This window comes from Seriola lalandi, unplaced genomic scaffold (assembly GCF_002814215.2).
Source record: "Seriola lalandi dorsalis isolate HSWRI2012SDOR001 ecotype SW California unplaced genomic scaffold, Sedor1 jcf7180002054764, whole genome shotgun sequence".
In the NCBI taxonomy this organism is placed as follows: Eukaryota; Metazoa; Chordata; class Actinopteri; order Carangiformes; family Carangidae; genus Seriola; species Seriola lalandi.
Window position 1 is genome coordinate 62,550 of NW_019525317.1, and position 16,718 is coordinate 79,267.

General features: G+C 41.1%; 2 protein-coding genes across 3 annotated transcripts in view; both read right to left on the minus strand.

The window, feature by feature from the left end:
- LOC111668886 (period circadian protein homolog 2-like) overlaps positions 1-9,912 on the minus strand; it is a 16,099-nt gene extending 6,187 nt beyond the window's left edge. Inside the window, exons 1-7 of the mRNA XM_087178970.1 lie at positions 9,754-9,912; positions 5,677-6,247; positions 2,655-2,747; positions 2,241-2,395; positions 1,875-1,996; positions 1,374-1,575; positions 323-368 (exon numbers count right to left, since the gene is read on the minus strand). Coding sequence (XP_087035096.1) covers positions 323-368; positions 1,374-1,575; positions 1,875-1,996; positions 2,241-2,395; positions 2,655-2,747; positions 5,677-6,131 — 1,073 coding nt within the window. The 5' untranslated portion in view covers positions 6,132-6,247; positions 9,754-9,912. The remainder of the gene's footprint in view (positions 1-322; positions 369-1,373; positions 1,576-1,874; positions 1,997-2,240; positions 2,396-2,654; positions 2,748-5,676; positions 6,248-9,753) is intronic.
- Positions 9,913-13,634: 3,722 nt separating this feature from the next.
- The window catches only part of pik3cb (phosphatidylinositol-4,5-bisphosphate 3-kinase, catalytic subunit beta), a 47,934-nt gene continuing 44,850 nt past the window's right edge, over positions 13,635-16,718 (minus strand). For both annotated transcript variants that reach the window (XM_023425033.2, XM_087178971.1), the window contains exons 23-24: positions 15,782-15,914; positions 13,635-15,493 (exon numbers count right to left, since the gene is read on the minus strand). In XM_023425033.2, the coding sequence (XP_023280801.1) occupies positions 15,356-15,493; positions 15,782-15,914 (271 nt within the window). In that variant the 3' untranslated portion in view covers positions 13,635-15,355. The remainder of the gene's footprint in view (positions 15,494-15,781; positions 15,915-16,718) is intronic.

Here is a 16,718-nt window from a genome sequence, read left to right on the forward strand (position 1 = left end):
CGACTACTCCAACACAACCCATCTGTTAGTCATCGATATGCAACTGAAGCACAGCTGCTCAGGGTCTGACCCCCCCCCCCCAGGAGCACATGTTCTGTTAAGTTGAAAAATTTAGGAACACATCAACACCTTTAGCGGAGCAATGAAAATTTTTCCTTAATAAAGAGAAACAAGGAGACAATTACAAGCAAAATTGTGAATGATTTAATTAATTTGAATACAAAAAGTACACTAGGTTTTTAATTACTTCTGCTTCAAACTATATTTTAATAAGTAATTATTTATACTCTAAACTGCTTTGAACTGTATAAACAGTATGAACACCTCTTTAATAAAGTAGTTCTTCTTAGTGGCGTCTACAGGGCACTCTGCGCTGACGGGAGGATCGTGGGATTTTTTCAACGGGCAACATTGGTTATAGTCGCTGTTGTGTTAGCAACCTTGTTCTTGTAAAAGAAGAAGTAGAGGTTGCCTGGGCTGAAATTTCGTAATACTTTTTTATTTGCGCACGTGCTGCTAAACACATTTTAAACTTCGCACATGTCTATTTTTAGTCGCCAGTGCAGGTGAAACGCTCGCACTGTCGAGCCCTGCCGCTGAGTCATCGCTTGCACAGCTTGTGTAACCCAGTGATTCCTGCAGAACAGTGCTGCTTCCCATCACTGGCCTGATTACGGCTTCCAAATCCCCAAATGACAACAAGCTGTTTAAGTGAGTCTACAAAATCAACTACAGTAAAAACAGAGTTGATTGACAACAACAGCATGAATGGAAGCTACAGAATGATTGAAGGATTACATACTTTAATGCACCTCTGAAAGTTGTTTTTTAGTGGATTTTCTAAATGATAGGAGACAAAATCAGATATCCAACTTGAGGTAATGCAATCCAATGAAACATCGACATATTCAAAAATGTACCAGAGGTAAACAACATCTTTTTGTCTCAGTCTCAATAACGCTTCTAATAAGCTTCTGAGAAGTCGGAATTAATGCAGAGCTTATCGATTGGTTTACGTTCGACTCATTTAAACCATGTGACTGCACAAATTCGTCAGTATGTTTTCAGCAAATACGCGGCAGATGTCTGAGTAGGTGTTCCTTCAGTAACCTGTGATTGAGCATGTTAATGAAATATGTGATAAGTGTGTATGAGCATGTGTGTGTGGGGGTGGGTTACATGAAAGAAATTAGCACCAGTGTACGTGCAGGTGACATGGGTCGTGCTACACGTGCACTTTGTACCATCCACATCCATAATGTGCAGCACCATGTTGGCCCAGTTTAATCGCTTTACATCAATGAGACTCATTTTTAAAATCAAACAGAATTCCTGATTTAACAAGGTCAAGATTTAAGTGTTGAGGCTGTTACCTGCTCCGGTGCACATGCTCCATGAGGGCAGCCGGTATGGCGTTGTGAAGCTGTAGAACACGCTGACATCCTGCGGCGTTAGGAACTCCACAAACTTGGCATTGTTGAACACCTCCTGCTTGCAGTTCAAGATGGACGCCGCTTGGTCCGAGATGTAAACGATCTTCCCCGTGATGAGTGAGACGGCTACAGCAAATATATCCTAACAGGTAAAAAGATAAAACAACGTTTAAAAAAAAAAAAAAAAATCTTAAGTGTCTTTTCATTTCAGGACGTTCAAAACACTGAAGATAAAACCTTCTTTAACTGCAGTAATACACTTGATAAACTTCCTTCCACTAGTTGGTTCCACATCAGCAGATTTCACCATTTGAGACAAGACTTTATCCTTATTATTCATTACTGCCACCACTTTCCATTTGCTTTCAAAGACAAACAGACCATTTGAATGTTACAGGGTTTTTCCTACTTTACTGTAAAGTGGAGATTTGAGCTTCTTACAGTGTTTTTGAGGGTGTATTCAGATGTAATGCGGTTGATTTCCTCAATGGTGTAGGATGATACATCAAACCCTGGTGGCTGACTGTCATTGATCATCAGCATCTGGTAGTATTCCTCGTTGGCTGTAGAACAAAGTGAACATGAATGAATGCAAACATGAGAGAGAAACATACTTTTGTCTCAATAACTATAAGAGATTGTGATTCAGAGCATTTGCCCCAGATTGGTCAAAAATCCACAAAATATTAATTTATCTAAAAAAAAAAGTAACAAACAAACGTAACAGACGTCAACACTAGTGATGTAGATTAACAACGATGTGAATACGTGTGCGAGCATGTGAATTAAAACAAGAGCAACTCTTACCTTTCACCTGCTTGACACATCGTAGCGCATATTTGAGCGTGTTGACGGTGCTGGACTTCCCCTTGCTCCTTTTCTCTGACGGCAGGTGCATCTTCAGCTCCTTCAGGGTCTTGAAGAGCTCCTTCTGAGTCTTCGCTTTGGCTGACTGTTCGCTGCTGCAGGGCGAGCATGAGACAGATACATGTGCATCAAAATGACGAGGTCTCATCAGCACTGTCACACTCTGAGAAGCACAGCTTTTCCAGCACGCAGAGCAGAACACGAGGGGTGTATGTGAGGGGATGGATTGGCACTGGGATGCATCTACTGTGGGTCTGACTTCCACAACTTGCCACTGGTGTGTGCAAGTTAAAACTCTTAACTGACAAATTCCACATGCATACTAGGGGTCGGCAAGCTCAGGAGTGTACTAACCTGCAGCCGCTGGTTGATGGGTTGTCCTGCTCGGAGCTCACCAGACTGAAGGCATTGGAGCTGCTCGGTGGCGACGGGCTGTGAGAGTTTGAGCTGGAACCATAAACATTGTGTCGTGTTATTGAAGAAGGTGTACAGAAAGAACACAAAGTGGAGCATTATGAAAGAACAGTTAGAGCGGCCTAACAATATGTAAGACTCAACACATTAAGTAAGTCAAGGACATGGTGTACCCGGGATGCCAAGACTGTGCCATCTGCATTCTTTCTGTAAATAAGTCTATAAAAATATGGGGCGTAGCTAACGGGTGGGGTCCAACATTTCTTGTCTTGGAAGGAAGGAAGGAAGGCAGCTAAGGACAGAGAACAAGTTATAACACTATTAAATTAATGTTAACAACCCATTATCACATAATATACCTTTCATAACAGAAAATGATTCCACTCAAACGGAATTTCTTCAGAAGTCATAAGCAACCCTTAAATAAGATGAGGAAAAAAAAAAAAGGAAAACATGAAATGCCAGTTTGGAAATGGGAGAAGAAAAAGAAAAAGGAAATTTCAATGGGGTAATTTGACCACTGGGTCATTTTCCACATTTTTGTTTTTATGTTAAATACAAATCTCAACCAGACGTAGTTTTTGAGGTGAACTTTTTTTTTGTATTCTAGTAGCCCTCTTTTAACGGTTGGCATAGTGTACATAGCTCTAAAGGGAGTGATAAACCACAAAAAATGCTGATAGAGAGCTCAGCACAGTTCTTCCTGTCTGTCGATTCAACTCAGTCTGAGAGAAACAAAGCAACTAACCCACTGCACCTTTTTACCAAGGGAGAAATACAAGGAAAGAAAATTAAATCAAACACATACACACAACACTTATCCAACACAAAGTCAGTTTGCGGTGACGGCTGCACAGCTGGATCAGCTGACATCGGACTTTAACTGCTCTGTGGTGCCTTTTGTTTGTGCTCGAATTTGTAGTTTGTACACATGTGATGTACTGTTAAATTACCAATTATAACACTACACACTTAACACTGCTCATGCTATTCTGATTTTACTGATTCCCTCTACAAGACGAGCCAGAATGTGAAATATGCACAATCAACCAAATTTAAATTACAGTGACTGGCAGCAATCCATTATTTTGCAAGTATCGGTAACAGCTGTGCTCATTTTTTTATTTCTTATGCTACAGCTTCCCAAAAAATGTCAGAGTCAAAAGAGGCGAATGGGGAAATGTACATATATGGAAACCACAAGAACTGCAATTAGTCAACTTCAGGCTGCCTGAAACTTCTGCTACATGTTTCCACGACAAACCAGAAGTTGCTGATCAGTGATCATGACAACAACATCAAACAAATTCATAAAAGCATAATGTAGAGTTTCGGTAATCTTCCCCTTTTCATTAACACTTTGATCGAAGCCTAGCTGCACTGTAAACCCTCCTCAGGCCACGTTTGAGGCTTTCTAGTAGTTTATCTGTGTCAGTTTGCTTACAACACCAATATGCAGTTAGAACAAAGCAGGCTCTTACAGTCCTCACTTACTTATTTCAATTATTTGCAGCTTTACAGTTAAATGTACGTGTCACACACATTAGTGTGTTCAAAAGCAGCAAACTTTTCGAAATTTGAACATGGAGGAAAAAGTTCATATTCTAACTGTACGTGCAACAGACGGTGTGTTGAGTTTGCTGTGTGATCCAGCAGAGGGCGCTCTAAAACTTCACTAAAAGCTTGACCTATAGCTCCATTGATTTATCAGTAAAGTAGTTTGCTGTGAAAGTGGAGGACACTACTGAGCAAAGATGTTCTATGCAGACAATCGCAAACACCAAAGCACCTTAGAAGTAGCGTGGAAGTATTTCAGCTCTACACCATAGATGACAAAGATAACGCTGTTTGTCGGCTTTATACTAAGCAGCTGTCCAACTGTTGTATAACCAGAAACTGACAATCAATAGAACTCGTTAAAAATTTCACCTAACTTGTTATGCTTCACTCTCTTCTCATTAAAACTCACCTGATAAATCCCCAGGTAATTTACATTAACTCACCGCAGTTTAAAGCGAAGAAATGCCAAAGAGTAAAGACAAGTTTACATTAATATTGGCAGAGAACAGAGTCTGTGGAGGACAACTCTCAGGAGCATTTCATACATTAAGTGCAAATGAACAAGGACTTTACAGTAACATTAGAGAGGGGAGGGTTTAATAATTCAAAAACTACATTATAGTGTAATGTGTAGTTTCTACTGGAGATAGTATATGTGGGGTTTCTGCAAAATACTTGAGTGTTATGGTGCAATCAATTAATAGTGACCAGTTATTTTTGAAAAATTTATACCAATATATTGTACATTTTATTGTGAAAATATACATTTAACAACGGATTTTGCTGGAAAGACGGTGCTACGATGATGATGATGCAACACCACCATGAATAATGTATGAGTGAAGGTCATCTATTATCTATTGCCACATTTGGTTATAAGGTTATTAAATATACCTATAATCTAACAGAGTCCAATAGCTCTTAAATGCGTTGATCATAAATGTATTGATGAGGTGTTGATTGGATACTAATATTTGAGCCTGAAGTTTCATGTCTATGCTGTACTGGCCTGCATTTTGAAAAGACTTCCCATTTATTTTTCTCCACCTCATGGATGAAACTAGGGCTGGAGAAAACATTAGCGCTCGGTTATGTAATAGTCAACCTTCAGTAGGTGTGCTCTTTTCTTCAGACAAGAGACGAAAGTGATAGTCAAACAGATGCAGGGAGACGTGTTACTTAAAAGCCTGGCACCTCTGAATGACTCGTACTTAGGAATAAAACACTGCTCCTCTCAGTGTGAGTCACTCACTACTAGCTTACAACAGTGACTCAGACCAACAACAATAATGTTCCTTCCATTACATTTAATGGACCCCCCTTCAGTGACCTAGATGGTCCGCTCCCCCATTGTGGTAAACACTTCATTTACTACAAGTTGGTGCATTTGATGTGTCCTCACCTTTTGTTGCTCCCTGAAGACTCCAGGAGAGCCGAGTCCTTGCCATTGCCATTGGAGCTGCCCACAGATTCATTGCCATGGGACTCGTTGCCATGCGACTCATTACCATGAGATTCTGTGCCGCTGCCACTCGAGCCGCTGCCGCCCATCTCTACATCCTCGTGCATGGGTGGGCGTGGCCGCTTCCTGTCTTCGTGCGGGGAGCCCGGCGAGGCACGGTGTTCATGGCTGCTGTCGCTTCCCTCGGAAGCCAGTCCCAACTCTGGTTCAAGCTCGACCCCATCCCGCCCACCACAACCCTTGCTGTAACCGCTGGCCATGCAGTGAAGTTGGCTAATGGAGCCACAGGGAGAACCCTCCTCTTCCTCCGCCTGGAAGCCGACCCTTTCCCGGGTCCGTTCAGGCCCGTCCAGGGATGAGTACAGGTAGTGCTTTGGATCACTGTCCTCAGACATTGGGCAGGCCACAGGGAAGAATTTGCAGAATTAAGCTATCTTCCACATGGCAATGCCATGAGATGCGTGGCACTGGGAGGTAAATGGAGTTGATGCCTCAGGAGGCAAGATGTAGTCTAAAGGAGGAAAATAAAAAACACAGGTGACATTACTCAGACGAACCATTTACAATACAGTGGACTTCAATAGACAGAAGATAAAAGAAACAAAGTCCTAAAATTAGATACAATCAATGTGGATTAAAGGAAATCAGCCATCAAAAATACAGTGGCCATCACTTTCATCTGATCATCCAGCAAAACCTTGGATCCCAGCGTTTTTAAAAGTCAAACATACAGAAAAGGGCACAGCAGCACAAGGGATCTTGCTGTGTGAACACACACACACACACACACACACACACACACACACACACACACACACACACAGGCTGCTGCCATCCATCCTTCAAAAGGTCTGTATAGTAAACAGGCTGTTGTTTGCCCTTTGTGGGTGGATTGAAGCCCCAGACCAGTGTGATCCAGTTCAAGCTTTTTCACAAGAAAGGTGAGTCCGCAGAGATAAAAAGCCTCGGAGACACAACACAAACAACAACCTTCATGTTGACAGAAAATGCTTTTGAAAATCCTTTGTATTATTGAAGCTGTATCCTCTCCCTGCAGCTGATGGGTCTCATCTCATCACAATTTAACTCATTAACAGGTGGGAGAAAAAACACTGAGAACAGATCCCTGGGGGATGGGAAAGCTCTGCCTCATATTTAACAGTATTATCATTAATGCCAAGGATGTAGACCCCACAGAAGCAGATGATAAACAGATGTGTTGATGCCTTGTCCATGCTCACTTTAGTCTAAATCAAATAAAGGTAGTCTTATGCAACACTGTGCAGTGCCCCTGAATCAATAGCAATATATAAAAAGATGTGAACTGTCCCTCAAGTAACATTTACCTTGAATCATAACATTAACTACACTTGTTACCTTAGACAACAAAATATAAAGAAGTTATATTTGCTCTTTAAAATGAATGAACCCAATAAAAAAATACAGGAGCTACAGTTCCACAGTAAAACAATGGTTCAGCCTATTTACAGTATGTCTGTAAATAGTCCTAATAGGAAATACTGGCAACAGGTACTGGAACCAAATCCAAAATATTCACTTTTCTTCCTGCTGCCCACGAACAGGTTGCAGCTTTTTATGTAAGTCTGCACATTCAGCAACACGTCTATTCTTTACTCTTTACATAAGCAATTTTACATAACTTGTCGAAGTTTATACAGAAGGTTTTTCATGTTTTAAAAAAAACACACACACACACACACACACACACACAAAAAACCACCCGTCAGACTTTCCAACCACCCACACATTCACTGCCATTGTATGAAATGACCCACTCTCAGTTTAACTGAGGCAGTGGCCAAGTGCTCACAGGGGATTTTCTATTGGCTGCTGGGAGTGACCAATCGGGAGAGAGCTAGGAGTGACTACAGGTTAGAAATTATGTCAGCCAATTGTGGGGAAGTAAGGGCTGACTGCTGATTATAAGTAAGTAAGTAAGTAAGTAAGTAAGTCAAAAGACATACAAATGTATTATATCATTTTTTGGAAAGAGAAACAGATCAACACTTCAAAAATAGTTTTTATGACACAGATTTATGACACGGCACATATTACATAAAATCAGACTGTTAATTATGTGTAAGACAAAGCTATTTATCATTATTCACCCTGTTTACAGGAACAGTGTTAACTGTAAGCAGCAGGGTATTGGCCTTGAACAGCCAACAATAGGTGTTACAAAAATACTCAAAAACTGGGTTAACACAGTGGAACACAAAGTTTATCAAAGGACGTTTGCCTCCATGTTGCCTCCAATTTTTCACAGATAAATGCTGTTCAGTCATGAAGATATTAAACATTGTCCACTCCAAAACTTAAGCAAACTGGCATGATATTGGTTTGCCGGTAACAGCAATAGAAACCAAATCCAAAAATCACCATCAGCTCAACCAACTCTGATGCATTTACTGTATCTATGATTGTTTTAATCCCCTAAACAGAACTTGCAATAGTGGTATGGGCTTACCAGAAACCCTTTCCTCCATGAACATTACTTGACAGATCAGCAAACAGCAAAATCAGCAAAAAGTCAGCAAAAGTATTTAATCACACTTTCCCCCCCAGATCCTGAAAATACTAAGAGACATGGTCACACAACAATGTAATTCTCAAAACAGAGGAATAATGACATAATGACACTGAACTCCGGCTTCTGCTGGAGAGCTGATACACCCATGATACTAGCACAGATCTCAAGCATTATACAACTGCTGCTCCAGTCACATGGATCTGGCCATAGTGCAGCACAAAGTAGTGGTAGCCTTGTTTCATAAAACCACATGCTTTCACTTGTATCCAACTAATCTCAAGTGCATTCTTTGAGGAAATCTGAGCCAGCAGTTACATGAGCACCTCTGAGGATAGGATATTAAGGACATAAAATATATATATTATGTACCTATCATATATATATATATATATATATATATATATATATATATATATATATATAAAATGCTGGAGACAATCTTCTTAGAAAATCCAGTTAAACATGGGGCAAAACATTAGTTCTGTGTTATTAGAAGAGAAGTAATCAATATTTCCATGTTCAGTCACGTTAAGGCTAGTCATTTCATTAAAATGACATCACAAATAGACACCTGTCATTACACAACACAACTTGCCAAGTTAATACATTACAATGGTAACAATAATGAATAAAACTATAAAAATAACTTCTTTTCTAAGAGTGGTGTGTTAAAATCTATCTTCTTTGTAGCTGAAACAATGTCACCATGACTTAATTATTCTTCTGTCTTACAGTCATGATCAGTTTCTCTCTGAGGTGTCAGTATGGAGGCAACATATTGACCATAAGCAGCTCAAGGTCTACCTATGGATAACTAATAAAGGTCTAACACCAATATGCAAATCCTATCGAACATAGCAGCATTAAACAGCATTGTGACTATCATGTCGACCTAATAATATCCACAGGTACAGAGAGAAACGGTTTTCTATGTATATGTGGAGACAAAAGGCCTAAAAGAGACCTTGGATAGTAATAATCTAGAAATTAACCTACTTGCTTAAATAATCGAAATCAATTTTTAAAAAACGTCAGCCCAATAACATTTGTCACAAATGTAAGTAATATATCCAAATAAAATTATTTTAGTAATGGGAGCAAACAACCCTTCCCCCCATCTAACTCCCATTGACCTGCTATTCAAAATCCACACACACGTTGACCTGCAATCCACTGCACGGTACACTGACACAGTTATGTAAAAGTGACCACATCGGTAAAAACACGCCACAAAACAGCTGCCACTCGGCCACAGAGGAGCCAGTTCGCATAAACACACATTTTTCTTTCCCTACGGGTGACCAGAAAACCTCGAACCGGCATTTTTAGGTTATAAAAGTACGATAAGTAGAGCAATCCGAATTGATGCGCATGCGCACACGAGTTTTAGTTATGCAACTTATTTTTTGTGCTCGGTTTTTCACTGTTTTTTAAAAAGCAGAATGGAAAAATGAAAGAAAACCAACCTGTGATGTAGAAATAAAAATCACCTTTCCGGTCGTGTTCGGAGTCAAGTAGAAGCGGAGCCGAGCAGTGAGTAAAACAGTCAGTTAAACCTCTAGTATTCCTCAATGGGAGACGGTTTAGACGAGCTGACACAGTGGCCGACAGTTCCTCCCCGGCGCTCTCTGACTCTGGCCTACTAGCGAATCGGCGAGCTCAGCGCGCGACCTCAATTCAGACTCCTCCCCCGGCCTTCCGCAATTGGCTGAAAGCTACGGGTTTCCATGGAGAACGTGACGGAACCGCAGCGGTGTGAGCTCATTGGTCCAGAGCGCTGTCCGTCGTTTTATATAAACAAGCCATCCACCGCACGTGGAATACCATGTTATGCGTATCGTGCCGCGAGGGACCTGGGTGGTTACGACTATGCCGCGTCCAAAACAACGTATCCAGTGTGGAAATTACATAAATGTGAAAGAATGAAGAGGAAACAACCAGGAAACGACGAGCCACGCTGAATATTAAACATCAATACGTTTAATTTTCTTCGGCTCTGTTGCCGGTTGATGGTTGTAAACGAACAAATAGCGAGAAATGTGAAATGTCCCATAGCGTTATTTATTGAACATATATCTTCTAAATTACAGTGTATAACCTTAAAAACAACGTCGACTGAAGTTAAGAAGAAAACATATGTTGAGGAAAACACAGATGTGAATGGAAAGAGTGAAGGGGCAAAGTCCTCAATTTTTGGTTGTGTAAGAGATACCTGCATCACATCTGTTACTGCACCGAAGTGATACTGCCTTTCTTCCGGAAAGAAGAACGGATAAAATGTATTTTCTGTGTGTTATTTAAGAGAGAAAATTACGTGTATTCATAAAGGTATAGGTGCAGAAAACAAGGCAAAGAAGGTAGTTGAAAGTTCTTGCTCTGATGTCTCTCCCTCTCTCTCTCTCTCTCTCTCTCTTGCATCATCAGGAGTAACATATGAGAGGGATGAGGGTTTACATCCCTTTTCTTGTTCCAGGCTGAAGGCTTTGTCCAGCAGCCTGTTCTGATGAATGGGATTCTGCTTTGTGCCAGGCTTGCTCATCATTGTTCATCATCATGACTGGCTAATGCTGGAGAGGACAGACTGTATTAGTTTCACATGCTGGCACGGCAGCCACAACAACATATTTTTTTCTTCTAGGGCCAAGATTCTCCGTAGAACAGCTCGGTGCAGAGATCTGGACCCGGTGCTTAGTACTAAAGTGCCACTTTCAAGTGGCAGCCACCAACGCCTGCTGAGGTGGCACTGTAGTCAACAACGCACCCTGCTGTCTTGCCTTATGTCCACTCACCAGCGTGGTCTCTCACATCCACTCTCACCGTCTCACTCTGCCTGCATTTATCTAGCACTTTATGAAATGGCTTGAGTATGATATCACACTGAGAGCTTAATACTGTATGAGGCTCTATTGTTAGCTTTTGCTTTTTTTTTTTTTGGCATGATTGCATCGTGTTTCACTACATTTCCCAGGAAGCCTTTTGACAACCTCCAGAGAAGAGGTGTATAAACTTGCTCCATTCAGCTGTAGGTATAGATGTAGGTGGATTGGACTTTGACAGTAAGATGAGATTGATTCATGGATCACTCCCTTCACCGCTGCCCTCTCTTTTAATCATACACACATTTGATTTTGTGGTGGAGGCAGTAAACTGGGAGATCCTGCAGGTGGGTGGAATTCCCTACACAAGTGTGAGTCAGATGTGGGCGGCTTTAAGCCCAGGGGTTTTGACTGGCGATCATGGCTTTCATGATTACCTAACCATAAATCCTCTACATCTAAAGGGCATACACAGTCGCAGAGCACTTTATTAGGAACACCTGTTCAACTGCTTATTGATGCAATTATCCACTCAGCCAATCATGTGGCAGCAGTGTGGTGCATGTAATCATGCAGATAGAGGTCAGCAGCTTGGGTTAATGTTCACATCAAATATCAGAAATAAAAATGTTATTTCACGGTCACTAGTAGAGACAAGTTGAGGTTATGGAACCACGTCAGATTCCACTCCTGTCAGCCAAGAACAGAAATATGAGGCTGCAGTGGACACAGAGGCTGCAGATGCCAGGGTTAGGGTTAGGGATAGGTCAGAATTTGGCAGCAGCAGCATGAATCCATGGACCCAACCTACCTTGTCTTAACAGTCCAAGTCCTAGGGAATGTTCTCTCAGCTCCTAAATACCAATTAACTCTGAATGCCACAGTCTGTCTGAGCATTGTGGCTGACCATGTTCATCCCTTTATGGCCACAGTTTTCCATCTTATAATGACTACTTCCAGCAGGACAATGTCAAAAAAAAAAAAATCATGTCAAACTGGTTTCAGGAACATGACGGTGAGTTCAGTGAACCTCGTGGCCTCACCAGTGGTAGAACAGGAGACTGGCAGCATGAATGTGCAGGTGCAGAAATGATGTGACATAACGACCTCAACGTGGAGAAGAATCTTAAAGGAGTGTTTTCAACATCTTGTTGAAGGCATGCAACGAGGAACTGTTATGAGAGCAAAAGGGAGGAACCACCCAGTTTTAGTGTGGCGTTCCTAATAAAGTGCTCGATGACTGTACATATATTGTATGTCTATGTAACCATGTCATTATTCTTAACTGCCCTTGAATTCATTCTTTACTTTTCAAATGATTTTTCATTTTGATATTTGAGGTCCTTTGTTTACACCTTCCACAGAGGATTTCTGTCATTGTGTCTACGCTCGCTATGAATAACTCTTCTACCAGGTTACTGTTTTATGTAACTGCCACACACACACACACACACACACACGACAGATGATTCACACCGAGCGATGATTGTGGCTTCAAGTAAAAGAGAATCAATAAATGATGATCACTGAAAGCAGAGACTTGACTGTTAACATTCTCCACAGAGTGAAAAGAAATACATTTTCCTGAGTCATATGAACGGCACTAAAGAAAAGCAGCCCACGCACAGAAGAGCTTCATGATGAGGAGGGCGGTGTGTGTGTGTGAGGATCCTACTAAATATCCTTTAATTCTAACCTGAGATATAATTTGCACCAGTAAACAAAGTGCACTCGGTGCATAGTCAAGAAGAAGTAACTATGTACCATATTCTTAAGGGGTACATTTATTTATTTATATATATATTTCAAAGTCCTGGTATTGTGAATAGCGGCTCACTATCATGGTTTACTGGGACACTTGAATAGAATGGAGTCAATGGAGTTAATTTTATTAGTAAAAACGTGAGTTTCCTGTTACGTCAAGTCAAATTGCCTTCTGTGAAAATGGCCTAATGCCACATTTTTATAACATATGTCCAGGAAAAGTACAAAATATTCAAATATACTGTATCTTGGAGGATAACGTGACAATTTTATTCTCAGTGGTGGAAAGTAACTCTAATATTGAACTTAACTACATTCTAGATACTTTACTTGAGTATATTGATTTCATGCTACTTTATATTTATTCTACTACATCTCGTTTACAGTTTTAAAAACTTATGACTTGATGAATTGTTATAGATTTCACTGCCAATAATGAAATTGAAAAGACCAGGGATATAAGAGTCCTGTGATTCTTTAAAGACCGGTCCACACTGTCTGGAACAAAAGGGGGGAATTAAAAGAAAACAAAAAACCCCGCAAAAACATTGGAGCTAAGGACATAGGACTTTTCTTCAACAACACTACTTTCTTAACTTGTGCATAAAGCAGGCAAAAATAGGTCTGAATGTATTTCTGGTTTGGAATCAATAAGTGCCAATAACAGCTCTCAAATCTGAGACAAAATCCATGGTGCTGCCCTGAGCGGGCCCACGATCACACAACCCACACCTCCAGCAGTGAACGGACCACAAGTGGAAATGCAGTGCGGTGGAAAATAACTTTAATAAAACTCCTATGAAAACAAAAAACCAGCAAAACAATAAAAGCCTGTACATTTGACAATATCCAGTGTCTGAGACATTTGAAGGCTAGTGGTGCGAAACACAGCTGCATCACACATAAACCAACAGACAAAACCATTATAGGCTTAGGCCTGTGCCCAAGGTTTAATATAATAAGATACGGGTCATATACTCGGATATTGCACGAAAAATCAAACACAAGATGCAGATACTGGAGGAGCACCGTATGTCGAAATGGGGGGAGGGGGGGAAGTAGCTTCGCATTGCAGTGTAATGTCCCTACTGAGAAACCCCGCCCACACAGGCCCACAGACCCCGCCCACACCTGCTTGTATAAAAACAAATACGCTTAAAAAGAGAGCGGCACATATTTGCACATTCAATTCTGAAGCAGATCATTAAAAACACAATATAAACAGTACAATTGCTAAACATTTGCTTTTTGTTTTGGTCCTAACATGTTAAAAGCATCAGTTATTTCTCAGAGAGTTTATTTCGTCATGGTTGCTAGCATGAGTGGGGTGGTGCTTTAAAAGGCTGACTTCCTCTTAGACTTTAAGACAGGTGGGGTGGAAATAACTCACAGGTGATCACGCTTTGTCCAATAATGCTCTTGATTTGATAAATTTGAAAGAAATAATGCACATTGTCATTTCAAAATAAAAAAAAAAAAAAATAAAAATGTTTAGTTCATTAAAAGACTATTTGAAATTTTCTCATATACGTCTCTCTAAAAACATTCCAGTGTTCGATGGTTCAAATGAACTGAGATTCCAAACAGTGGACCAAAAGGCTCAGGGCATCTTGTTCTCGCATCAGTCCTTCGCTTTTTATCATTATTTCCCTCACACAAGCTTTTTTTTTGTGGACTAGTGAAGTAGTCTGGCACATAGAAGTCTCATGATAAATTCTTAAATGGCGAAAGAAAACTCATTAAAATAAAAAAAAAAAATAAAAAGTAAAAATACAATCTTCCCGCAGTTTTGAGGCACACTTTGAGGCAGCGAGAATGTTAAGATGCACTTCCTGTGGGCGTTGTGCACATTGTTTTAAGACGTGGGGGTCGTTTTTTGTTGTCTTTTCCATTCCGCCCTTTCCACACCCATCTGTTATCTCCTCTGTACTTAAAACAGTTCAGGGGCGTGTTCAAACCATCTGCCCGTTCAGAGTCCGTGCAAGCACTGATTCAAGTCCGTCCGACAAAACTCAGCCGCTCCGCTCTGTGGGGACAGGTTCGTCTTTAGTGTGGACAGAGTGGGTGCTTCAGTTCCCTTCCTTTGGCTGTGTGCTCCATCATCTGTTGCGCCTGTGCAAAACTTGCAATGACGTTACCCACCGTGTTTCCACAGAAATGTCACTTGACCATTAATTTGGATTTTTCAGGAGGCACCATGCCAGAGTGATGCGAGGTGAGGAGGGGGTGCAGTAAGTGAGGGTGCAGGGTAACCGAACTGTCTCGGAGAGTAGGTTTTACTCTGTGAGTACAGTATGTGGGGGTGGGGTGGGGGGGTGAATCTGCTCATGTGTGGGATATTCTGCGAGATTCCCTTCTTTAAATATAGGTGGATTTGACCCTGTCTGCTTTGTCACATGTCCTCTCCCCTACACTCACACACTTTATTCGTCGTGTCCTCATGGCCCCTGGCCCCTGACCCCTGACCCCTTCAGGGATGGTAGCTGCTCTAGGAGCGGTTGTCTTTGGCCACATTGTGGGCCATCCAGTTGACTTTGGTTGTCCAGCTCTCTCTCAGGGCCTCATCAAACTTCTGGCGGAACTGCTTCAGGGCCTCGTCGTCTGTTTTACCCAGAGCCAGAGAATCCTGGGGAGGAGAGGAGGACGATTAGTCAACACGGCGGGAGGATGGAGAAGTAACGAGGAAGTTGATGAAAAGGACACAGAATGTGTTAAACAGCAGCTAACTGTATAATAATTAGAAAAAGTTGATATTTGTAGAAACCAGTTAAGGGTATTTGTCTGTGCTCTTTGTCATTATTCCATCTAAAATCATGGCTCAGACCTAGTAACTAGTAAGTTAAACTAGTATGAACAGGTGTGACTAGTTTGCTTCTTCAATAAAGGTGTGTGTGTGTGTGTGTGTGTGTGATACCTTTAAGTACTGGATGTCTTTGACTGAGGTGAGCTCAGGCAGTCCAGCAGTCAGCATGAGGGCGAACAGTGTGATGAAGAGGTTCCCATTCTTCCTCAGGATTAGATAGGCCTCCTCACAGTACTGACGGAAACTACGACAGAGACACACACACACACACACACACACACACACACACACACACACACACACACACACACAGTACGTCATTATGCTGTTCGTTCTTTCTGGAAACCATGAACTAACATGTGCACCAGTGGAAAAATGAAATAAGGAAAACTAACAATCAATAAACTCAAATTGTTTCAGTGTTTTTTAGGATGATTATGAGCCACACCTCCTCTGATGTGGAGACAGCGGTAGTGGAAGTCACGAGCTTGTGCTGAAGATATCTGCTGATCAGTGACTTGGTTAAATGACGTTGCCCACACTCTGATCACAACAGGTGATAAACATTTCCTTTATGTTTCCAGTGACTCACTGCACTCTGTCAGCACAGGTGGTTTCACGGCGCTTCAGGCTCGGACAATGAAGATCCCATCTTTTCCCAGACCTACATAATCACAATATGTGTGTTTGCTACTTGTTTTTCCTCTGGGTTTATTAAAACCCTGTTATCGTTGCAGCTGAACCACAAACTGTTTCATATGTTTTAGAGTTTGTTTTGTTCTTTTTTTTTGGATGGAATTCAAAGCTGTTTTTTTAAGATATAAAAATGTTATTCTCAGGAGCATCGAAGATGAACTGAGCTTGATGTTTATCTCAGGTATAAAGGAAACACCTCACCACTTCCACTCACTGTTTTGAATGTACTGTAGGTCATCAGATCAGTGGGTACGCCTCCACAAGGGTATTTCCGTTTTCACTAAATCATTTGTACTCATGTTTACTGTGTAGTACACAGATCACTGTTTCTTCATCTCATACACAAAAGATT